At 39.4% G+C, this 27,058-nt stretch overlaps 1 protein-coding gene across 2 annotated transcripts in view; it reads left to right on the top strand.

Moving 5' to 3' along the window:
• The window catches only part of PDE10A (phosphodiesterase 10A), a 291,576-nt gene that overhangs the window by 252,498 nt on the left and 12,020 nt on the right, over positions 1-27,058 (top strand). For both annotated transcript variants that reach the window (XM_069725886.1, XM_069725885.1), the window contains exons 15-20: positions 1,278-1,361; positions 4,513-4,663; positions 7,295-7,450; positions 10,845-11,017; positions 11,809-11,920; positions 15,232-15,312. In XM_069725886.1, the coding sequence (XP_069581987.1) occupies positions 1,278-1,361; positions 4,513-4,663; positions 7,295-7,450; positions 10,845-11,017; positions 11,809-11,920; positions 15,232-15,312 (757 nt within the window). The remainder of the gene's footprint in view (positions 1-1,277; positions 1,362-4,512; positions 4,664-7,294; positions 7,451-10,844; positions 11,018-11,808; positions 11,921-15,231; positions 15,313-27,058) is intronic.

The raw sequence follows: 27,058 nt of genomic DNA, 5'->3' as shown, positions 1-27,058 counted from the left end.
GTCTATAGCCAGGAATGTCTTCTAAGGCCTCTTTCACATTTCCGTCGGGCCGACGTACCGACGGACGTTGTGAATTCTTTGCAAGACGTGGGTAGCGGATGCAGTTTTTTGACGCATCCGCTGCCCATTCTGCAGTCCGGGGAGGAGGAGGCGGAGTTTCGGACGCACATGCTCTGTCGAAAATGGCGGACGCGACGCACAAAAAAATGTTACATTGAACTTTTTTTGTGACGACTGTCTGCCAAAACGTGACGGATCCGTCGCACGAGGGACGCGACGTGTGGCAATCCGTCGCTAATACAAATTCATGCAAAAAACGCATCCTGCGATCACATTTGCAGGATCCGTTTTTTGCCCAAAACGACGGATTGCAGCGGATTGCAAACTACGGAAGTGTGAAAGGGGCCTTACCGAGACTGATTTCCTGGGTCTTGCTCCATAGACGTTCGGCAGACAACAGATTTTGTTGGGTGCAGAATACCTTGTTGAAGTATTCTGATACCAAGCAAAATACCCTGCTTGTTGATCCTAGACTGGAAATCATGAAGCAAAATAAAACTTAGAGCCCATATGTTTAATTTTTGGTCTTTTCTGTATTATGCTCTTCTTCTCGTGCTTTTTTTTTCTTTCTTCTCTCTGTTCTGAAGAGGCAATTTGCGTATTTAATTTCCCAGAGGAGCATGCATGGCGCATAAGACTCCTCACTCTGACAGGTCAGGTCTGGCTTGTCACTCTCCACAAGAAGAAATGTTAGATCCTTTTAGATCCTTTTTTTTTGTCACATACTTTTTTACGTGCTGCCTCTTGCGCTGTCACACTCTCACTTTCACTCTCATAAAATATTCACCAGCATGTTCTACAGTACTCTATAGAAATACTGAAAGGAAGTGAATGGACCACCACCAGAGAGTATAATCCTTAAAAGTTATATCTTTATTTAATAAATCGGAATAACAATACATCAGGAAAAAACTACTGGACACTAAAACATGAAACACTGGGTTTCATATAGGCAGCATTCTGTCCTTTCATGTTTTAGTGTCCAGTAGTTTTTTCCTGATGTATCGTTGTTCTGATTTATTAAATAAAGATATAACTTTTAAGGATTATACTCTCTGGTTTCAGTGTTCTTATGGTCTCTTGAGTTTTTCGTCCTTGATATTTATTGTTGGGACCTTTTGTGTTTAGTACTCTTTATAAATATAGAAATATGGACACATATAGCTACAGGCGTAAGAAAATATCTACATTATTAAAATATGTATTTTTTTTTTTAGATACCACTTTGATATTGCGCCCTTTGAAGACCTGTGGCCAGCCATTTATGTGTATATGATACATCAGTCTTGTGGTAAAACTTGGTAAGATAAAATAGCAGCAGTAATATTACTCTGATGATGATTATATTGTAACTATTTTGTGCTATTTATGGCTATGTGACAGACACACACACACACACACACACACACAGAGGAGGCGTCTTGAAGCTGTCATCACCAACAAAGGCTTTTGTATGAAATATTAAATACATTTGAGCGTGTTCAATACTTTTTCCCTGTGTTACTTCTTCTTCTTATTATTATTATTATACATACTAAATTTATGGACATCTGTGGCTTGATTTTTTTTGCTCGTGTGGATTGGACAGGTTGTTATGGACGTTTGGTGAGAATAGTTGACGTGACTTTAACCCCTTCATGACCAGGGGATTTTTCGTTTTTCCGTGTTCGTTTTTCGCTCCCCTCCTTCCCAGAGCCATAACTTTTTTATTTTTCCGTCAATTTGGCCATGTGAGGGCTTATTTTTTGCGGGACGAGTTGTACTTTTGAACGACATCATTGGTTTTAGCATGTCGTGTACTAGTAAACGGGAAAAAAATTCCAAGTGCGGTGAAATTGCAAAAAAAGTGCAATCCCACATTGGTTTTTTGTTTGGCTTTTTTGCTAGGTTCACTAAATGCTAAAACTGACCTGCCATTATGATTCTCCAGGTCATTACGAGTTCATAGACACCAAACATGACTAGGTTATTTTTTATCTAAGTGGTGAAAAAAAATTCCAAACTTTGCTAAAAAAAAAAAAAAAAAAATTGCGCCATTTTCCGATACTCGTAGCGTCTCCATTTTTCGTGATCTGGGGTCGGTTGAGGGCTTATTTTTTGCGTGCCGAGATGACGTTTTTAATGATAGCATTTCGGTGCAGATACGTTCTTTTGATCGCCCGTTATTGCATTTTAATGCAATGTCGCGGCGACCAAAAAAACGTAATTCTGGCGTTTCGAGTTTTTTTCCCGCTACGCTGTTTAGCGATCAGGTTAATACTTTTTTTTATTTGATAGATCGGGCAATTCTGAGCGCGGCGATACCAAATATGCGTAGATTTGATATTTTTTTTATTGATTTATTTTGATTGGGGCGAAAGGGGGGTGATTTAAACTTTTATGTTTTTTTTATTTTTTTCACATTTTTTTAAACTTTTTTTTTTAACTTTTGCCATGCTTCAATAGCCTCCATGAGAGGCTAGAAGCAGGCACAAGCCGATCGGCTCTGCTACATAGCAGCGATCTGCTGATCGCTGCTATGTAGCAGAATTGCACGTGTGCTGTGAGCGCCGACCACAGGGTGGCGCTCACAGCGACGGGCAATCAGTAACCATAGAGGTCTCAAGGACCTCTATGGCTACAATGGAGACGCATCGCCGACCCCCGGACATGTGACGGGGGTCGGCGATAACGTCATTTCCGGCCGCCCGGCCGGAAGCGGTAGTTAAATGCCGCTGTCTGCGTTTGACAGCGGCATTTAACTAGTTAATAGGTGCGGGCAGATCGCGATTCTGCCCGCGCCTATTACGGGCACATGTCAGCTGTTCAAAACAGCTGACATGTCCCGGCTTTGGTGCGGGCTCACCGCGGAGCCCTGCATCAAAGCAGGGGAGCCGGCATCGGACGGTATAGTACGTCCGATGCCGGTAAGGGGTTAATCTTGACTATATATTGCATACAAGGAATGCTAATTGTCCAGCGACTCTCTCTCACCCAATCCCTGGTGCATTAAAGTCACAATCCATTGGAAAAATATACAGTAGGGCACTAGCCTTGTAAAGTTGTGCTAGTAAATTAGGCACAGCTAAAAGAATAGCATTGCTGGGACAATAAACACCTCACAGTGGGTGCTGGCTGCTGATCCTTGCAACTGCGTTCCTCTGAAGCCTAGCACGAGGCTGAAAATCTATGGCTATTCCCTATTGATTACATCCAATCTGACAACTGGAGTGGAGATATGCTGCTGTATTTTAAGTTGGAAAGTTTCTGGGGCCAGCAAGTAACATGCTCTTGTCCTATAACGGTAATTAGATTTCCACATGCACACAATGCTTTCAGGATGTTTGGTTGTCTGTACATCTGTTTTGCTGGACATGGACAAACATCTCTTCACAACCTGAGGGGCTGGACAACCCCTTGAAATTACCCCTAGAATTTGACAGATGCACAGAAAAATGAATGCAGGTGTGGGGCTTTAGAGGCAGTCAGGTATGTCTGCTCACATATAGCTATGAAAGGAAAAGCATTACTGGACCTTGAAGCCCTGGTGTCTTTAGAAAATGTTTATTTTGTTAGTAGTTCTTTGGGTTTTTTCTTACAGACCAAGGTTCTCCTTGATAAATGTGTAACGCAATTGTCCTTTTTACTACATTAGTAGCACTGACTAAAGTAAATTTACCAGACATACAGATCTTTCCAAGTTGTACAGTTTGTCATACCAATAACATAAAACCTAGCACAAGCAAAAAAAATATACCGGTAATAGTGTTTTTTGGGATTTTGTAATAACCTTAGCGCCCAAAGGTGATGGACGGCCAACAGATGACATCCGCATCTTTGCCATGTTTAAATATCTTGTATTATGCATCTTGAGATGTCTGTTTTCTGGGTATCATTAACACTTCATTTTTCAGAGCAGAGCATTCATGTATTTGGCAGGGATGTCCATCTGAATTTCCAAAAAATGGAAGTTTGACATTTTCCGGATTAAGAAATTAAGTTAAATAAGGCAAAAGGTGGCAAAATTATGACCCTTTGGACTCCGCTTGTGCACATTACTGGCTGTCCTTATCTGAAAAGATGGACAAAGCCAGGAGAACTGCCTACTAAGCGTTTAAGTTTTTGTACCTGTTTGACAAGGTACTGCTGGAAAGGAGCACAAATGGATATCAAAATTTTATGGCTTAGGCCCCTTTTGCCTTATTTTATTTAATTACTCCATCGGGAATACGTCTAATTCACATTTTTCAAAGAATCAGGCAGAAGACCTGAATGAAGATATGGACACACTAGAAAATGCAGTGTGAGCAGACCCTTAGAAACAAGTAAAAGAAGGACATGTGTAAATGGCCTAACTTACGGTATATGCCAGGATTCACATATCCAGTTAGGAAACCCCGCCATAGAACACATAATGCTGTCTAAATGTTAATTGATGACTAGTTTTGATTCCTGCATTGTTTTTCTTTGAAGCTTTGAACTTGAAAAGCTGTGTCGTTTCACTATGTCTGTGAAGAAGAATTATCGGCGAGTACCCTATCATAATTGGAAACATGCAGTAACAGTATCGCACTGCATGTATGCTATCTTACAACATAACAAAGAATTATTCACCGATTTGGAGGTAAGACATCATTTTCTATGTTGGCTCATATTGTGTATTATTTATTACAATTTACACACACCTAAACCCTTTTAGTGTGTCTTTAGGTGGGTGTTTATGATCTGCTTTTTGGCTTAAAATTACAAGGATTGAGGGTATAAATGAATTAATTACAATTTGCATACACCTTGCATAAACGGCATGATGTGTGAGATACATTAATTTGCACAATAACTTGGATTTTCACAAACCTAAATGTTAAGGAATTTTTTTTTAAATGCTGTGGTTTCAAATCTGATAAGGTATAATATGGTACAAAAATTGTATTACCCTATAGTTGTGATCAGGTGCATTAGTTCAGATTCTGGGGTTTTATTGATTTATGATTTAAGTGCCTTAAATCTACAGTTATTTGGAAAAAAATATGTATGTGGTCAATTTAAGGAGCATTATGGCTATAGAGCACACTGCAATAGATTATTGGTAAACAAACCTTTTATTAACCCCTTAGTGACCGCCAATACGTCTTTTAACTGACCTGAGATATAAGAGAATATCCTCCCCATACAGGTGACAATCCAGCAGCTGTCGGCTATAGCTGACAACTTGCTGCATCAGCCACGATCAGTGTTGGCACCGTCCAAATCTGTTTAACCCCTAAGATGCTGCTGTAAATAGTGACTACATCATTATAAATAATTAAAAGAGTGTGGGGGCTTCCTCTTTATCCAAATTGGTGCCCTCAGATCATGATGTTGTGGTCCTTATGTTTGTCATGGCAATTCATGACCAAATAGTGGCCTTAGAGTCTGACGGCTGTTGTAACCTGTTCAGAAGTTACCGACATTTATGTGGTAAAAATACACATTTTCATTTCTGTCATACCACTTTGCATTAATTCCTGTAAAGCACCTGAAGGGTTAATAAACTACCCGACAGCAGTTTTCAGTATGTCAGGGGGTGCTGTTTTTAAAATGGTATCACGTTTGGGGGTTTCCCAATATATGAGACCCCTAAAGTCACTTCAAATATGGATAAGTCCTAAAAAAATAAATTTTACAGCTACATTTTTAAACCTCCTAAAATGCTAACAAAATAAAATAACATTTTACAAATGATGCTGATGTAAAGCCGACATGTGGGAAATGTTATTTATTAATGTTTTTGCTGTGGTATGGCTATCTGGATTAAAGGGATAATCATTCAAAGTTTGAAAATTTGCTATTTTTTAAAATTTTTCTCAAATTTCTGACATTTTTTATAAATAAACACAAAACATATCAACCTAAATTTACCCATTATCATAAAGTATAATGTGTCCTGAAAAAACAATCTCAAAATCACTGGGATTTGTTGAAGCGTTCCAGAGTTATTACCACATAAAGTGACAGATTTCAAAAATTTGGCTCCGTCACTAAGGGGTTAAACCCATACGCGTTTCAGCAGCGGACTGCTACATTCCTCAGGTGGATTTACAGACAGTGTAGGAAGTGACACATTAAATAGGGGTAGTGAAGTGACCAATAGGATGGAAGCATTCAATGATGTCGATTAACCCTTTCTATACAAGCGGTCAGCTCTCAGAAATGCTGCAATAAAACCAAGAAGACAAAAAAACAAATAGTCAAAAATTGCTCAAAAAATAAGTGACATAAAATGATATAAAATATAAAATGTTCAATATGTAGATGTAAAAATATGTAACATATAGCAATATCATAAAATGAAATATAATATTTGACCTAAAGATAATATAATTCAAAGTGATTCAACCACCGAATCACCTGCAAAACATTTTTTACAAAATGTTTTTTGCAAAATATTTATCATACACAATCTAAAAATACTAACATATTATACTGTAGCATATAAAATTCTTATTTAAAAACTCTAAGAACACAAAGCAAATATGAATTGATCCCTTTTATCTCTTCTTTCTTTATAAATGTCATAACCAGGGATTCCCAGCCAGTCCCCCATGCTAGTGCTGACCCAGCCTCAACTTCTTAGCATCTGCAATCTGATGAGGAAATGCACAATCAGTCCTTTCCTACTATCCTTTTCTAATCGTTACCATGCAGTGCATTTATTTTATCCTTACTACTGTTACTTAGCCACATTCTCAATGGTTAAATTCAGACCCTCAGGACTCAAAGTACCCAACTGAAAGATCCAAAAACTTTCTTTCTTTATCCAGCTGCTAAGTGATTCAGAACAGTAACAGCTACTTGATCTATAATTATAAGTTTTAAGAATTTTGGATCTTTTTGATGGAAAGTGCAAAAAATGTTTGGACACACTATGTTGTTGAAACCCATTGCGTACATTGTGACGATGCCTGTTTAATTTAGCATGCATAGTCTGAATAGTGCGACCCACTTATTGTAGGCCGCACGAGCATTGCAGGAGATAAACAACATAAGTGGACTGACAGTTCCCCCACCTTTCCACCTTTCATTGAAACATCCCAATTAAACCACCTGGTGCTTCTCATGCTGCGCTCTTCCATGTTCATTGTCTTAAATCTACAGTTAAGAAGTTGTATTCTTTTATACAAACAAAGTACATAATGCATAATCAATTTCAAGTATGTGATGTAGAATATGCCGTACAACTATTTTCTTTTATTTAATATTCTTCTTTTTGTTCTAGAGAAAAGGGCTCTTGATAGCATGCTTATGTCATGACCTAGATCACCGGGGGTACACGAACAGCTACTTACAAAAATTTGATCATCCCTTGGCAGCATTATATTCCACCTCAACAATGGAGCAACACCACTTCTCCCAAACGGTGTCAATTCTGCAGGTAAGAGCAGTGAAAATGTTCTCCAGGGAGCCAGGTAAAAGTAGCAAGATGCAACATTACATTAATTTGGCTTCCTTAGAAAGCAGTGATTGTGACAATCTGTCACGCCCTACAGACGTGTCTATCAGGTGGACCCACTGGACCGCAAATACAGCGGTTACTGATACCAGGAAGGGAGAACCAGACCAGGAAAGCAGGTTCAAACGCTTTATTGTACAGTAATACAAACACTAGGGGAGACACCCCAAAGGAAGGCCACAGGGCCACAACACCAGAAAGCCTCTAAGGAGACCAAGGCTTGGAGTGACCCCTATACAGGGATTTCCCCTAGATCACCAATAGAGGGTCCGATGAGGCAGACACCTGTGTTAAACCGACCTAGGAGGTAGGAAGAAATTAATAAACAAAACAGGGCTGAATGTGGAACTTGGAAGCAGGAAGAAGACTGCAGGGAACCACACAGGATACTGGACTCCGGATGCTGTGGAGACCAGACTCGATCCTAGGGAAAAAAGGAACACAGAGTAAGACAGGCAAATTGGACTGATAAGCCTAGCAGGATAAGACCTGGAGCAGCAACTTCAGGATAATAGAAGTTGCCCAGGCGGCGTCCAGGAGTGACTGAGATCCTTATATACCTCCAGCCTCCAGGTGATAGGCCAGGAGGAGGGGCAGTGAGTAGGGAGGGGCTGACCCTTTAAGAAGCCAGAGAGCTCACCTGCCGGCCCCCTATGCACTCCCTAGGAGAGGGAGAGAAAGGAGGAAGTGCAGCAGACATGGGAGCAAGGACCCGGGCAGCATGTCTGCAGGGACGGACCCCGGAGCGCCGGCGGACGACTGGAGCGTGACCCTGCTGGCTAAGGACAGGACCAGAAGAGGTAAGAGCAGGCAGGGAAGAGAAAGAAGGCGCCCCGGACTGCGAGGTGGTGACACTATTAGAAGAAGCCTCGTGTAGCATTAGGTCCTGAAATTAACCATTTAACATGCTTTTTAACAAGACAATGATTTTGAAGTCAAACTCTGACCTGTTACACACAGGTGCTTTATATTTGGTCATGTAATCCAAGTACCTCCCAACTATCTGAGGGGATTAACAAAAAAAGTGGTTGCTGCTTTCATCACAGTTTTCTCTTGAGGGTAGCTTTAAAATGAGAAAATATTTGTTGCATAAATTTTGGCAACTCAACATCCATTCCATTTATTTGAATGGGGTTGTTTTGGTGACAATCACATGGATTTCTGCACGTTCCATTCAGATTGAGTGGTGGTAGAGTACAAGTCCTCTTCCTCTCTTGCATATTTAATTTCCCAGAGGAGCATTACATGGCCTATAAGTCTCCTTACTCCAGCTTGGCACTCTCCACAAGGAGAAACAATACCCCTTAGATCAGTGCTTTCCAAACTCCAGTCCTCGTGAAACCCAACAGATCATTTTTTTTTTGTTTTATAAATTTTTGATGCCTTGAAAATAATTGTATCACCTGTGCAATACTAGGGAAATCCTGAAGACCTGATCTGTTGGAGGCAGTGAGAACAGGAGTTTGGGAATTGCTGCTTTTGACCATCTGTCAAAGGCCTCTCACTTGGCCAAATGAGAGACATGCTTTGCACTGATGAGGGACAAACACTCTGAAATATGTCTGCAAATGGAGGTTCTGATGTGGCTTTTTATCTCAAGTGGTTTGGCAAATCTCCTTAAAGCATCAATATTGACTTTGAGGCTATGTGCACACGTTCAGGTTTTTTCGCGGTAAAAACGCTATGAAAACTCATTAAAAACGCATACATTATGCATCCTATCATTTAGAATGCATTCTGCATGTTTTGTGCACATGATGCGTTTTTTTCCGCCAAAAAAAACGCATCGCGGTAAAAGCAGCATGTTCATTGATTTTGCGGATTTTCTACGTTTTTCCCGCTATTCTATGCATTTGGGGAAAAACGCATAAAAAAGTGTCAAAAACGTGTGAAAAACGCTGTAAAATCGCGGTAAAAAACGCAGAAATGTCCGGTTTTTGTCAGGAAAATTTCTGAAAGAAATCCTAACGTTTGCACATACCCTTAGGATTGCTACCCCCAATAGGTGACGCTAAATATCCTGTCTTAATCTCTGAACAGATTATTTGCATATTTAGAGTGATGTGACAAACCAAGAAATGTCTGCAGCAAAATGTATGGTGTGTGAATCCACCCGAATAGTTTTATCTTGCACCACAATGGAGTGAAGTAGAACAAGTCTCTGAATTGAGGTGAAATCCCAGACCAGAAGATGAAATCTTAGGCTATGTGCCTTTTCCATGATGTCCGGGAGATCTACTGTTTTGATTTTTTTTTTTTTTTTAGAGTTTATATTCCTCAGTAAAAGGTTTTCTCCTCCTTTTCATCCAAGCAATTGATGAACAGAACTTTAGACACTGAGAAATTGTATTTAAGCAACAATTGATTTAATTTAAAGATACCACCAATTAGATATATTGTAACGTTTATAAAGTTTTGAAGGGTTATGTTGTCCTTAGGGGAAGGGAAGCTAAGTAACAGTATATTAATTGGTGGGTCTCTTTTCACATATGGAATTATATTTTCATGACATTATTCACAAAAATAGCATGGCAAATATAAAGAAAGCATTTCTACAAACATTACATATAGGTAGGTCATACACTTGCGTCTATGTAGCAGAAGGGTATGAGTAGTGGTATAAAAATAGACACTTTTTGCACACCATGAAATAATAGGAGAGTGAATCCTTGAAGGGGTTGTCCAAGACTTTACATTCATGGTCTATTGTTTGGTTAGGTCATTAATATCTGATGAGATTAGTCACAGCTGTTTCTGATGTTGGCGGAGGCCAGAAATGCTCAGGTGCAGAGCTGCACAGCATGGCTCCATCTGTATATTGTGGACGGGTACTGCACATCCACCTCCTATTGATTGAAATAGGAGGCAGATAAAAAAGTACCAGGGAGCAGCCACTGTACAGTTGACTGAGGTTTGCCGTGCCAAATAGCTCCGCAACTGAACACCTCTGGGCAGCACCTGGAACAGCTGATCAGCAGGGCTACCGGGTGTCACACCAACACCAATCAGACATTGATGACATATCCTATGCATAGGCCATCAATATAAAGGTCCTGGACAACCCCTCTAATTCATAGTGCTAATATAAAATTATGCACCCCTATTCCTGATTGGAACTTTTCAATGTATATAGGACAGACCATGGTATCCAATATTCATATATGAAATTTTAAATGTGTCTTTTCTCTAATAAGATACCATCTCTCATACTTTTTAGTTTTCTGTAGATGAGATCTAGAGAGTAAAAAAATGTGAATGTATCAGTGGAAATCATAGGACATTGTGCTGTTTATCTATGTTTTATTGTTTCACATAGCTGGAAGGGCACAATATCTTCTCTAACTTGAGTTCCAACGAGTATGAGCAAGTATTAGAGATAATCCGCAAAGCCATTATTGCCACAGACCTTGCACTGTACTTTGGAAATAGAAAACATCTGGAAGAGCTTCACCAAACAGGGGCCCTAAACTTCAACAACCAAGTGCACAGGTAATAAACTGAGTTATGTATCACGTGACACAGTGATCGCTAAATTCAAAATGTAGAATTTGGCTCAGGACACAAATCAAATTTGCCTAATATCAGGGGCTACTGGCTAAATATTTTCTTCTGTCTCTTTATTTTAACTTCAAAGAGATATATATATATATATATATATATATATATATATATATATATATATATTTAAACCCTGTGTGAAGACATTGCCGTTACATTTGCACCCTTGTGTTCTTTGATTCACTCTCAAAAAGTCCTGAAACTATTCAGTGTGTGTTGTCCCGTATGAGTCGTAACACAGATCTTTTAAGCACATGGGGTATTTCTTCAGACCAGCCAATAAGAAATGGTATACTAGAAACCACTTCTTTTCTCTAATACTGGTTACAATACTTATAAAGTTCTAAGAAAAAAATCAAAACTATTCCAGGAGGCGCAACAACAAGTTGTAACCTCATTATCAGTCGACCATTTGCTTATCAAATGATTCAAACTGAAAAAAAAAGTTCTGTGGGGTCTAAAAGAGAAATGTAGTTGTGGGACAACCTTTTAAGCTTTTCTACCAGATCCACCAGTCCATATTATCATAAATACTTTGTAGCACTGAAATAACTTTCGAAGTTACATTAATGCTTTACTTGGGATAGAAAACAGATACACAATATACAGTACTTGCCCAATAAACAAACCTTTAAATATAAACAACCAAAAAGGGCCATTACTATTGTTATATATCTGATAGATTTTTGTATCATTAAGCCCTGTATCTTGTTTTGTTTCAGGGATCGTTTAATAGGTTTAATGATGACAGCATGTGACCTTTGCTCTGTGACAAAATTTTGGCCGGTAACGAGAATGATCGCTGATGACATATATGCTGAATTCTGGGCAGAGGTAAGTTTTTGGAAATGAATACAAGTACCTTTGGGAAATGTCGTATGTAGAGTATTTACAGAATTAAGAGGGCAACAGTGGATGGCCATAGCTATGTTCTAATGATAGTGTGTGACATGATCTTATCCTATGTATTTAGCAGCTCACAACTCCTCTACTTTATAGAACAGGCAGGTTTTGTATGGTGTAACACACTCCGAACTTATGTCAAAATAGTTTATCTACTAAAATATATCAATTTTTAATTTGCCCCTTTTTTACATATACAACCCCTGGGAAAAATTTGGAATCACCGGCCTTGGAGGATGTTCATTCAGTTGTTTAATTTTGTAGAAAAAAAAGCAGATCACAGACATGGCACAAAACTAAAGTCATTTCAAATGGCAACTTTCTTTCTTTAAGAAACACTAAAAGAAATCAAGAACAAAAAATGTGGTAGTCAGTAATGGTTACTTTTTTTTAACCCAGCATAGGGGAAAATTATGGAATCACTCAATTCTCAGGAAAACATTATGGAATCACCCTGTAAATTTTCATACCCAAAAATAACACCTGCATCAAATTACCGTAGATCTGCTTGTTAGTCTGCATCTAAAAAGAAGAGATCACACCTTGGAGAGCTGTTGCACCAAGTGGACTGACATGAATCATGGCTCCAACAGGAGAGATGTCAGTTGAAACAAAGGAGAGGATTATCAAACTCTTAAAAGAGGGTAAATCATCATGCAGTGTTGCAAAAGATGTTGGTTGTTCAGTCAGCTGAATCAAATCTGGACCAAATACAAACAACATGGGAAGGTTGTTTAAGGCAAACATACTGGTAGACCAGGGAAGACATCAACGCGTCAAGACCGGAAACTTAAAGCAATATGTCTCCAAAACAGGAAATGCACAACAAAACAAATGAGGAACGAATGGGTGGAAACTGAGGTCAACGTCTGTGACCGAACTGTAAGAAACCGCCTAAAGGAAATGGGATTTACATACAGAAAAGCTAATCGAAATACATCATTAACACCTAAACAGAAAAAACAAGGTTACAATGGGCTAAGGAAAAGCAATCGTGGACTGTAAATGACTGGATGAAAGTTATTTTCAGTGATAAATCACGAATCTGCATTGGGCAAGGTGATGATGCTGGAACTTTTGATTGGTGCCGTTCCAATGAGATGTATAAAGATGATTGCCTGAAGAGAACAAGCAAATTTCCACAGTCATTGATGATATGGGGCTGCGTGTCAAGTAAAGGCACTGGGGAGATGGCTGTCATAACATCTTCAATAAATGCACAAGTTTATGTTGATATTTTGGACACTTTTCTTATCCCATCAATTGAAAGGATGTTTGGGGATGATGAAATCATTTTTAAAGATAATACTGCATTCTGCTATAGATCAAAAACTGTGAAAACATTCCTTGAAAATAGACACATAAGCTCAATGTCATGGCCTGCAAATAGTCCGGATCTAAATCCAATTAAAAATCTTTGGTGGAAGTTGAAGAAAATGGTCCATGACAAGGCTCCAACCTGCAAAGCTGATCTGGCAACAGCAATCAGAGAAAGTTGGAGCCAGATTGATGAAGAGTACTGCTTGACACTCATTAAGTCCATGCCTCAGAGACTGCAAGCTGTTATAAAAGCCAGAGGTGGTGCAACAAAATACTAGTGATGTGTTGAAGTGTTTTTTGTTTTTGTTTTTCATGATTCCATAATTTTTTTCCTCAGAATTGAGTGATTCCATAATTTTTTCCCTATGCCTGGTTAAAAAAAGTAACCATTGCTGACTACCACATTTTTTGTTCTTGATTTCTTTTAGTGTTTCTTAACCCTGCTGTTTTGTTCGCATTTACTATACACTTGTAGTGTTCCGGGTCACTATGACCCGGCTTATTAAACCTTGATTTTAGACACTCTAACTCCATTTTTTTTATACTTTTTGCTTACTAGACTGTTTGTGAACATGTTTGGTAGTAAAAAAAAAAAGAAAAATGAACTAGAAATCTTTTTTTTTTGTTTTTTTATTCTGAAAAAACAGATCCATCCAATGAGCAAAACGAAAATAGAAAACTACACATATTTTGTAAATTGTACCATTGTACATTGTACAATTGTACCATTACAATGTGAATATATTTACATGAGCATCTAAATTTACGGATTCTTGCATGAAAAACGGTACACATGATTTTTGCATAGAAATGTTTTACAGCCAGAACATGTTATACTCGTCTTGTTGTCACAAGTAGAAGGGAAATAGCTGCATCTTTTTCTTTTGATGCCGGAAGAGGCCATGGGGGTAGAAGCACACAGCTGCTCTCCAAAGAAACTGAAAGGTAACATGTCTGGGCTAGCATATGTGTACTGATAAGAGCAGAGAAGATAAGAACCCTTCTGAAAACAAGCAGATAAGCCAGGAAGACAGACTTACTTAGCAAAAAAAAATTATTTGCAAGACTTTACAGCTCAGCTTTACAAAAAAAAAACGTCTTAGACAGCGCGTTCTGAGCAGTCCGTTCTGCGCATAATATACACGTGTAGTGCACACCTAGTGATCTCTCCGGATGCACTCTACATTTTAGAATAGACTGCGCACCAAAAATAATCAATATAAAGCCATTTTTATGGTGCGCAGATCTCAATGCATACCCCCGGTAGAGCGCGTGTACGACCCCATTGAAATAATTTAGGAAATAAATCAATTGATATACAATAGTAGATGCAATAAATAGACCCAACTGAGGTGATAACTCCTTTATTTCACTGAAAATATGGCCTCACAGCTGTAAAAAACGATGTCGGGTCACTATGACCCGAACACAACAAGTGTAACTTTCTTCGTGTAGCAAAAAGTAAACGAAAAAAAAAAAAAAAATACTCATAGGTAGGTTCCCCCAAATGAGGAAAAGTCAAGGAGTCTCAAGTTTGAGAGACTTACAGAAAAAAATCTACAGGGCCGCAAAAAGTCTGTTCGGGTCACTATGACCCGAACAGAACAGCAGGGTTAAAGCCAGAAAGTTGCCATTTAAAATGACTTTAGTTTTGTGCCATGTCTGTGATCTGCTTTTTTGTACAAAATTTAAACTTCTGAATGAACATCCTCCAAGGCTGGCGATTCCATAATTTTTGCCAGGGGTTGTAGAAGGCGGATTCAGGTGTTGTATACACGTACCTCTTTATATTCTTAGTGTGATCTGGTTTTTATGAAGTTCTCAACGTCTTAGGTTCATGCACATTGGAGTTGGCGGTAATGAAATCTTACAACAGCGTTGTGTGTGATTATTGATAGATTACATGGATTTCTATTTTAAAGGGTGATGAAATGAAAAGGCTTGGTATTTCCCCCATACCAATGATGGACAGAGAGAAGAAGGATGAAATTCCTCAGGGGCAGGTAGATAATCTTTTACCAGTATAATAACATAGCACTACTATTTTGAACTAAAAATTCAATTTTTGTCTTACTTTTATAATGAACAGAACTAATCAAACTCCATAACCTACGACTGTTAATCATGTATAGATTTATGGATGTTTGAAATTAAATAGTAGTCTAGAAAATAGTTTAATGCGCTAAAACCCTATTTTAATCTGCCTACTAGCCATTCTGCCTAATGTGAGTGCTTATTTAGTAGGAGACGGAGACACACTGTTGTAGGACACCTTGGACTGCTGCTTATCCCAAGGCCAAACAAAGAACCAGCTTGTTAGATTCTGCCTTCGGAAAGCAGTAAATAGGTGACCTTTCCCAATAGATCAGCAGATCCTGCAGCTTAGCATGTCATGATCCCAAGACATCTGGAAATTAAATATTGGGCTATGTCTGGTACTAGACTCATTCACTAGAATGGAGTTGACAAATAAGCTGCAATACCAGGCACAACTCATAGACAAGTAAAATGCAGTGCTATTTCTTGTGGGAGGGAAAAGAGCTATTTTTTTCCCTTGATTGGACTTTTTTTTTTCTATTTTGATCAACCTTTTAGTAGTCATCTTCTTCTCTCTTCTCTTTTTTTTTCTCTATGCTCCTTGAGGGAATTGCTTTAGCGATTCCTGACTAAAGGCTCCCATACACTGGAACCCTTTGCTGAGCGCCTCTGTGTTCTCTATTTGAAAGTTTCTGCCAGATGCCCCTGGCATCAACATATAATCATCATCCAGCTGAACAAAAGAATAATTTATCAAAATTCCAAATGCTTTTTAACGGCGCTGAAAAATAAGTGTATAGCGCCCCCCAGAGTCAGAATTTCTCCAGGGTCTCGCTACCGGGCGGTTAAAATAGTAAATCAAACCCCCCTTTATCACTCCATTTAGATAGGTTAAAAGAATAAAATGTATTTATTTATATTTTTCCATTAGGGGTAGAGTTGGGCTAAAGTTAGAATTGGGCTAGGGTTAGAGTTGGGCTAAAGTTAGGGTTGTGGTTTGGATTACGGTTAGGGTTATGGTTAGGGATGAGATTAGGGTAAGGGGTGTGTTGGGGTTAAGGTTGGAGTTAGAATTGGGGGGGTTCCACTGTTTAGGTATATCAGGGGGTCTCTAAAACGTGACATGATTCCAGCCAATTTTGCTTTTCCCCACATACAGGGTATTGGCGTACTTGGGAGAAATTGTACAACAAATTTTGTGGTCCATTTTTTTGAAGGGGGTAGTTTTTAGAATGGTGTCACTTTTGGGTATTTTCTTTTATATTGACCCCTCAAACTCCATTCAAATGTGAGGTGGTCCCTAAAAAAATTGTTTGTAAATTGTGTTGGAAAAATGAGAAATCTCTGGTCAACTTTTAACCCTTATAACGTCCTAAAAAAAATTTTGTAGGACACCACTCTCTGATTTAAGTGTACAAAAATTAAAAAATTGAAAATTTTCAAAATTTCAATTTTTTTCATAAACAGAAGTTATAGCAAATAAATTTTTACCACTAACATGAAGTACAATACAGGTCCTTCTCAAAAAATTAGCATATAGTGTTAAATTTCATTATTTACCATAATGTAATGATTACAATTAAACTTTCATATATTATAGATTCAATATTCACCAACTGAAATTTGTCAGGTCTTTTATTGTTTTAATACTGATGATTTTGGCATACAACTCCTGATAACCCAAAAAACCTGTCTCAATAAATTAGCATATTTCACCCATCCAATCAAATAAAAGTGTTTTTTAATAACAAATAAAAAAACCATCAAATAATAATGTTCAGTTATGCACTCAATACTTGGTCGGGAATCCTTTGGCAGAAATGACTGCTTCAATGCGGCGTGGCATGGAGGCAATCAGCCTGTGACACTGCTGAGATGTTATGGAGGCCCAGGATGCTTCAATAGCGGCCTTAAGCTCATCCAGAGTGTTGGGTCTTGCGTCTCTCAACTTTCTCTTCACAATATCCCACAGATTCTCTATGGGGTTCAGGTCAGGAGAGTTGGCAGGCCAATTGAGCACAGTAATACCATGGTCAGTAAACCATTTACCAGTGGTTTTGGCACTGTGAGCAGGTGCCAGGTCGTGCTGAAAAATGAAATCTTCATCTCCATAAAGCATTTCAGCCGATGGAAGCATGAAGTGCTCCAAAATCTCCTGATAGCTAGCTGCATTGACCCTGCCCTTGATGAAACACAGTGGACCAACACCAGCAGCTGACATGGCACCCCACACCATCACTGACTGTGGGTACTTGACACTGGACTTCAGGCATTTTGGCATTTCCTTCTCCCCAGTCTTCCTCCAGACTCTGGCACCTTGATTTCCGAATGACATGCAAAATTTGCTTTCATCAGAAAAAAGTACTTGGGACCGCTTCTCTGTAGCCCAGGTCAGGCGCCTCTGCCGCTGTTTATGGTTCAAAAGTGGCTTTACCTGGGGAATGCGGCACCTGTAGCCCATTTCCTGCACACGCCTGTGCACGGTGGCTCTGGATGTTTCCACACCAGACTCAGTCCACTGCTTCCTCAGGTTCCCCAAGGTCTGGAATCGGTCCTTCTCCACAATCTTCCTCAGGGTCCGGTCTCCTCTTCTCGTTGTACAGCGTTTTCTGCCACATTGTTTCCTTCCAACAGACTTACCATTGAGGTGCCTTGATACAGCACTCTGGGAACAGCCTATTTGTTGAGAAATTTCTTTCTGGGTCTTACCCTCTTGCTTGAGGGTGTCAATGATGGCCTTCTTGAGATCTGTCAGGTCACTAGTCTTACCCATGATGGGGGTTTTGAGTAATGAACCAGGCAGGGAGTTTATAAAAGCCTCAGGTATCTTTTGCATGTGTTTAGAGTTAATTAGTTGATTCAGAAGATTAGGGTAATAGGTCGTTTAGAGAACCTTTTCTTGATATGCTAATTTATTGAGACAGGTTTTTTGGGTTATCAAAAGGAGTTGTATGCCAAAATCATCAGTATTAAAACAATAAAAGACCTGACAAATTTCAGTTGGTGGATAATGAATCTATATATGAAAGTTTAATTGTAATCATTACATTATGGTAAATAATGAAATTTAACACTATATGCTAATTTTTTGAGAAGGACCTGTATGTCATGAAAAAACAGTCTCCGAATCAGTGGGATCTGTTGAAGTGTTCCAGAGCTATAACCTTATAAAGTGACAGTGGTCAGAATTGTAAAAATTGGCTTGGTCATTAAGTAACAAATTGACTCTGTCACTAAGGGGTTAGCATTCCTTTAATGAATTTGGAAATTTAGTATGGACTAAAATAGTTTTAAGAGCTAGGTTATTATGTCATAAACCTGTTCTTAAAAGTTGATGCATCATGTAACTTTGAGGTATGCACTCGTGATCTGTTGGGGTTACATTCATCACTACAGTAGATTCTGCTCCTACATAAGGCTGATCCAGGAGTTACAAAGCAGGGTTGTTCCTGATGATAGTCAGTTATTATAGAATTCACATCACCCTAAAAGAATATAAATTAAACTAAATCTGGTAAATTTGCCAATATTGGTGGAATCGAACTGCAATCTAATATGTATGGGGGCCCTTTGACTCTTCACCCATTACATGGTGTCAGGGGAGGGAAGGATCCAGTAGCTAATCTTTATAGAGCTAAGCCGCTTACCAGAGAAGTCTGCCAATTATTCTTTGATGGGGAACACAGGAGAGCTTCTTTGTATGAAAGTCAGGGAGATGGCTGTAGGCTGGACAATTTTTGTTCAACAGTTATCTACCGAAATCTGGTTTTGGAGCTTTATTCCCTTTGAAAAAAGGCTTCTACTTCTTGCTCCCTGATTGTGAATGGAACTTAAACTAGCCTGTTGTCACAATTTTTTTGAGGGGTCTAAGTGGTTGTACCAACCACTATTCTGTGTTTGACTTGCAAACCGTATTATGGCAAAACACTTCTATAGCGTGAAAAGTGACAGAAGCAGGCAAGAGTGAGCTTGGGTTAAGAGTCTTCTGGGTGACTGCCTCTCAGGTCACTTTTTAGAGGGGTTATTTGTCATCTGCTACCCCCAAGTAAGTCATATTTTAGATCATTTTTGTGGACACTGATGTAAGTCCAAATTAGATACATTTTGACGCTTCATGCATCCTGTACATCCAGCAGTATTTTTACATTTTTGCGAGTAGATAACATTGCTGGATATCATTTTTGCTTATAGAAACCTATATGGTAAAAGTATGGAGATATACATGAATTGGTTGTCTCCCAACTTTCCAGTAGCCCAGCATTGCACAATTTAAGGCTGAGTTCACATGTTCAGCAGTCATCTAAAATGTTTCCACAAACACGATCGGTTTCAAAGTATCAAATGGCTTGAATAACTGATATGCACCCTTAATCCCATATGACGTACTATCCCGTCAAGGTGACTTGGCACTTAATTCCCTGTGATGGGATAGTACGTCATATGCGATTGGCTGCGCTCACGGGGGGGATCGCGGCCGGGTGTCAGCTAACTATCGCAGCTGACAACCGGCACTATGTACCAGGAGCAGTCATGGACCACCCCCGGCACATTAACCCCCGGCTCACTGCGATTTAATATGATCGCAGTGTTCCGGCGGTTCAGGGAAGCATCGCGCAGGGAGGGGGCTCCCTGCAGGCTTCCCTGAGATGATCAGTACAAGGCGATGTGCTCACCTTGTACCGAGCATCTCCTCACTGCAGGCCCCGGATTCAAAATGGCCGCGGGGCTACTTCCGGGTCCTGCAGGGAGGTGGCTTACCAAGTGCCTGCTCAGAGTAGGCAATGGTAAGCCAGGAGCAGTGCACGTCAAATCGCTGATCTGACACAGTGCTCTGCAAAGTGTCAGATCAGCGGTCTGTCACTATACAGTGATGTCTCCCCTGGGACAATGTAAAGAAGTAAAAAAAAAAAAATCCTAAATAAAGAGAAAAAAAAATATTGTTCCCATAAATACATTTCTTTATCTAAATAATAAAAAAAAAATAAAAGTACACATATTTAGTATCCCCGCGTCCGTAACGACCCGACCTATAAAACTGGCCCACTAGTTAACCCCTTCAGTGAACACCGTAAAAAAAAAAGAGGCAAAAAACAACGCTTTATTATCATACCGCCAGACAAAAAGTGGAATAACACGTGATCAAAAAGACGGATATAAATAACCATGGTATCGCTGAAAACGTCATCTAGTCCCGCAAAAAACGAGCAGCCATACAGCATCATCAGCAAAAAAATAAAAAAGTTATACTCCTCAGAATAAAGCGATGCAAAAATAATTATTTTTTCTATAAAATAGTTTTTATTGTATAAAAGCGCCAAAACATAAAAAAAAATCTAAATGAGGTATCGCTGTAATTTTACCAAACGTGGAACGGTATAAACGCCCCCGCCCAAAAAAAGAAATTCATGAATAGCTGGTTTTTGGTCATTCTGCCTCACAAAAATCGGAATAAAAAGCGATCAAAAAATGTCACGTGCCCGAAAATGTTACCAATAAAAACGTCAACTGGTCCCGCAAAAATCAAGAACTCACATGACTACGTGAACCAAAATATGGAAAAATTATATGTCTCAAAATGTGGTAACGCAAAAAATATTTTTTGCAATAAAAAGCATCTTTTAGTGTGTGACGGCTGCCAATCATAAAAATCCGCTAAAAACCAGCTATAAAAGTAAATCAAACCCCCCTTCATCACCACCTTAGTTAGGGAAACATAAAAAATTAAAAAAATGTATTTATTTCCATTTTCCCATTAGGGTTGGGGCTAGGGTTGGGGCTAGGGTTGGGGCTAGGGTTAGGGTTGGGGCTAGGGTTAGGGCTAGAGTTAGGGCTACGGTTAGGGTTAGGGTTGGGGCTACAGTAAGGGTTGAGGCTAAAGTTAGGATTAGGGCTGGGGCTAAAGTTAGGGTTAGGGTTTGGATTACATTTACGGTTGGGATTAGGGTTAGGGGTGTGTTAGGGTTAGGGGTGTGGTTAGGGTTGTGTTTGGGATAGGGTTTCAGTTAGAATTGGGCGTTTCCACTGTTTAGGCACATCGGGGCTCTCCAAACACGACATGGCGTCAGATCTCAATTCCAGCCAATTCTGCGTTGAAAAAGTAAAACATTGCTCCTTCCCTTCCGAGCTCTTCCGTGCGCCAAAACAGGGGTTTACCCCAACATATGGGGTATCAGCATACTCAGGACAAATTGGACAACAACTATCGGGGTCCAATTTCTCTTGTTACCCTTGGGAAAATAAATATTTGTGGGGCTAAAAAAAACATTTTTGTGGGAAAAAATTTATTTTTATTTTCACGACTCTGCGTTATAAACTGTAGTGAAACACTTGGGGGTTCAAAGTTCTCACAACACATCTAGATAAGTTCCTTAGGGGGTCTAGTTTCTAAAATGGTGTCACATGTGGGGGGTTTCTACTGTTTAGGTGCATCAGGGGCTCTGGAAATGCAACGTGACGCCTGCAGACCAATCCATCTACGTCTGCATTCCAAATGGCGCTCCTTCCCTTCTGAGCTCTGCCATGCGCCCAAACTGTGGTTACCCCCCATATATGGAGTATCAGCGTACTCAGGACAAATTGGACAACAACTTTTGCAGTCGAATTTCTCCTGTTACCCTTGGAAAAATACAAAACAGGGGGCTAAAAAATAATTTTTGTGAAAAAAAAAATAATTTTTATTTTCACGGCTCTGCGTTATAAACTGTAGTGAAACACTTGGGGGTTCAAAGCTGTCAAAACACATCTAGATAAGTTCCTTAGGGGGTCTACTTTCCAAAATGGTGTCACTTGTGAGGGGCTTCAATGTTTAGGCACATCAGGGGCTCTTCAAACGCAACATGGCGTCCCATCTCAATTCCAGTCAATTTTGCATTGAAAATGAAACGGCGCTCCTTCCCTTCCGCGCTCTGCCATGCGCCCAAACAGTGGTTTACCCTCACATATGGGGTATTGGCGTACTCAGAACAAATGGCACAACAACTTTTGGGGGCCATTTTCTCCTGTTATCCTTGGTAAAATAAAATAAATTGGAGCTGAAGTAAATTTTTTGTGAAAAAAAGTTAAATGTTCATTTTTTTTTAAACATTCCAAAAATTCCTGTAAAACACCTGAAGGGTTAATAAACTTCTTGAATGTGGTTTTGAGCACCTTGAGGGGTGAAGTTTTTAGAATGGTGTCACACTTGGTTATTTTCAATCATATAGACCCCTCAAAATTACTTCAAATGTGATGTGGTCCCTAAAAAATATTGGTGTTGTAAAAATGAGAAATTGCTGGTCAACTTTTAACCCTTATAACTGCCTAACAAAAAAAAATTTGGTTCCAAAATTGTGCTGATGTAAAGTAGACATGTGGGAAATGTTACTTATTAATTATTTTGTTTGACATATCTCTGTAATGTAAGGGCATAAAAATTCAAAGTTGGAAAATTGCAAAATTTTCCAAATTTTCGCCAAATTTCCTTTTTTTTCACAAATAAACACACGTTATATCTAAGAAATGTTACCACTATCATGAAGTACAATATGTCATGAGAAAACCGTGTCAGAATCACTGGGATCCGTTGAAGCGTTCCAGAGTTATAACCTCATAAAGGGACAGTGGTCAGAATTGTAAAAATTGGCCCGGTCATTAACGTGCAAACCACCCTTGTGGCTTAAGGGGTTAAAACACATCTGTTTACATTGACTTCGATGATTTAACAAACTGATCCAGTTGCAACTCATTTTTTTTTTTAGCTAAAAAAACACAAAGGATTGTTGCTTGAGCCTTTTCTTAAATCATTAAAGTCAATATGAACAAATCTGTAATAGAAGTGTATCAGTTATTCAATCCATTTCAAGTGCAAGCTCCATATTAGTAATGTACAGAATTGTGGTATACAAACCTAGATTTGTCCTGCTTGTACCTCCTCACTTTGCTGATTATTATACATATTCTCCTTAATATTTCCCTGTTTGCACCATGTCTGCAGAGGACCACAACCGGACGCACATTCACCAAAAGAGAGGAAAATACATACAATGCCGATGCACACACCTCAAAATTACAAATTTTACTAATGTACCATTCGTTAAAACAAGTGCAAACCCTGAAATACATATGATTAAAGAACAGACATGGGCCACAATTTATTTTTGATAATTGGTCATGACTGGATGCTTTTTATCATAAGTTTGTAACATAACTCCTAGCAATAATATATTCAGTATATAATCGGCAACATACACCAAACACTGAATTAGTAATATATGTCAAGTATTGATGAGACACACAATACCCTCACAAGGAGGTTATTCTAAATCAGAGGTCCCCAACGTTTCTGACGTTGAGAGCCACATTCAACTCAGAGAGGGTCACAAGCCACATCCAGCCTTCAGAGAGGGTTGCGAGCCACATTCAGCTCCCACCCCCCTCGTAATAATGGCAACCAAAGCCCCCATTACAGACTTAATGGTAACCAAAGCTTTTCCACAAAAATCACCCCAAAACAGTATACGAAGATCCAGGGGTTCCCACCTTACCCCCCATTCAGTATTCTCCTATAAAGCACTCCTAAGGCACTGTCACATCCAGCTTCAAACACCTCCTCTGACTTGTGGTATCATCTTGTCTCCAGCGTACCTTACTTAAATCATCTCAAAACCCTGAAGACCATTATATGTGCATCCAGATCTGCTCTTCTGTGTAGAGCTGCTCACAAAATTCACCATTTTCAGATTTGCTCTTCATACCTGTTTGATAGAACTGGAGCTAATGCACCAAGCTGGCATACAGCTGCAAGCCACAATTCGTACGACCGCGAGCCACATGTGGCTCCCAAGCTATAGGTTGAGGCCCCCTTTCTAAATAATGTCATGTATATAATAGATGTCAAGTAATAATAAGCAACAAATTTTCCTCACACAGAGGTTAACATAAACAATATGTCATATATAATACTAGGTGCCTAATCCCAGTAGATATGAGAATAAAATGCAATGAATACTAAGAGAAGTCTACAGCCGCATAAATCATCTAGTACAAGACACCCAATAATATAGTCTCAAACAATACCATAGCTCATACGGCTGGTAAACCAATAGAACCCAAATATATATAATATAAGGTATGGCGTCCTAAGTGGTAAGAAAACATGCTAGGAATGGAACCATATCCCCCACGAGAGACATAGTTTAGGTTTTTCCAGACACATTCAGCTGAAGTGCATTGTGGCACTGAAACCCGTCGAGTCCATGAGCGGCAATACATCCTGCCGGCCAGTCAGAAGCCAACAGCTAACGTAGCTGTGCACATGACTTGGGGCGCATGGCAGCTTTCGTATACATGGAAACCGAGTGCACCATCAGTTTAAACATCAAAGATAGGATGCTGCATCATGTATAGAAAAACTAGAAGCTAAAGGGAAGAAAATGACACGACATAATGATGAGCACGCATTAATGTAAATAAACTATATACAATTAAGTAAGAGGAGAGACAGATCCTCCAGTGAAGCAGCATGTAGTAGTAGATAAAACTTCACTTTTATTATGTCATAAAATCATAATGGTTCCTCTAATGTGAACAAAACAAACTCGTTTGTAGGAGCAGATGGGAGGTGAATATAATTATTATTTTTTTCTATGCATTAAAGAACAGCGGCAGAACGGGGGACATATACCAGAATGGGGATGTATATTCCAGCATGGGGTCCTTCAGCATAAGGGACATATATACCAGGAAGGGGAATATACAGTCATGGCCAAAAGTATTGACACCCCTGCAATTCTGTCAGATAATACTCATTTTCTTCCTGAAAATGATTGCAAACACAAATTATTTGGTATAATTATCTTCATTTAATTTGTCTTAAATGAAAAAACACAAAAAGAATTGTCCTAAAGCCAAATTGGATATAATTCCACACCAAACATAAAAAAGGGGGTGGACAAAAGTATTAGCACTCTTCGAAAAATCATGTGATGCTTCTCTAATTTGTGTAATTACCAGCACCTGTAATTTACCTGTGGCACTTAACAGGTGTTTGCAGTAACTAAATCACACTTGCAGCCAGTTGACATGGATTAAAGTTGACTCAACCTCTGTCCTATGTCCTTGTGTGTACCACTTTGAGCATGGAGAAAAGAAAGAAGACCAAAGAACTGTCTGAGGACTTGGGAAACCAAATTGTGAGGAAGCATGAGCACTCTCAAGGCTACAAGTCCATCTCCAAAGACCTGAATGTTCCTGTGTCTACCGTGCGCAGTGTCATCAAGAAGTTTAAAGCCCATGGCACTGTGGCTATCCTCCCTAGATGTGGACAGAAAAGAAAAATTGACAAAAGATTTCAACGCACGATTGTGTGGATGTTGGATAAAGAACCTCAACTAACATCCAAACAAGATCAAGCTGCCCTGCAGTCCGAGGGTACAACAGTGTCAACCCGTACTATCCATCGGCGTCTGAATGAAAAGGGACTGTATGGAAGGAGACCCAGGAAGACCCCACTTCTTACCCCGAGACATAAAAAAGCCAGGCTGGAGTTTGCCAAAACTTACCTGAAAAAGCCTAAAACATTTTGGAAGAATGTTCTCTGGTCAGATGAGACAAAAGTAGAGCTTTTTGGGCAAAGGCATCAACATAGAGTTTACAGGAGAAAAAAAGAGGCATTCAAAGAAAAGAACAAGGTCCCTACAGCCAAACATGGCTGAGGTTTCCTGATGTCTTGGGGTTGCTTTGCTGCCTCTGGCACTGGACTGCTTGACCGTGTGCATGGCATTATGAAGTCTGAACACTACCAACAAATTTTGCAGCATGTAGGGCTCAGTGTGAAAAAGCTGGGTCTCCCTCAGAGGTCATGGGTCTTCCAGCAGGACAATGGCCCAAAACACACTTCAAAAAGCACTAGAAAATGGTTTGAGAGAAAGCACTGGAGACTTCTAAGGTGGCCAGCAATGAGTTCAGACCTGAATCCCATAGAACACCCGTGGAGAGATCTAAAAATGGCAGTTTGGAGAAGGCACCCTACAAATATCAGGGACCTGGAGCAGTTTGCCAAAGAAGAATGGTCTAAAATTCCAGCAGAGCATTCTAGGAAAATCATTGATGGTTTCCGGGAGCGGTTGGTCGCAGTTATTTTGGCTAAAGGTTGTGCAACCAAGTATTAGGCTGAGGGTGCCAATACTTTTGTCTGGCCCATTTTTGGAGTTTTGTGTGAAATGATCAATGTTTTGCTTTTTGCTTCATTCTCTTTTGTGTTTTTTCATTTAAGACAAATTAAATGAAGATAATACCAAATAATTTGTGTTTGCAATCATTTTCAGGAAGAAAATGAGTATTATCTGACAGAATTGCAGGGGTGTCAATACTTTTGACCATGACTGTATATACCAGGAATGGGGACAAGGATAAGGGACGTACAGTGGGGCAAAAAAGTATTTAGTCAGTCAGCAATAGTGCAAGTTCCACCACTTAAAAAGATGAGAGGCATCTGTAATTTACATCATAGGTAGACCTCAACTATGGGAGATAAACTGAGAAAAAAAAATCCAGAAAATCACATTGTCTGTTTTTTTAACATTTTATTTGCATATTATGGTGGAAAATAAGTATTTGGTCAGAAACAAAATTTCATCTCAATACTTTGTAATATATCCTTTGTTGGCAATGACAGAGGTCAAACGTTTTCTGTAAGTCTTCACAAGGTTGCCACACACTGTTGTTGGTATGTTG

The sequence above is a fragment of the Ranitomeya imitator genome, chromosome 5, assembly GCF_032444005.1.
Source record: "Ranitomeya imitator isolate aRanImi1 chromosome 5, aRanImi1.pri, whole genome shotgun sequence".
Classification (NCBI taxonomy): Eukaryota; Metazoa; Chordata; class Amphibia; order Anura; family Dendrobatidae; genus Ranitomeya; species Ranitomeya imitator.
This window is presented reverse-complemented; position numbering and strand designations above follow the sequence as displayed.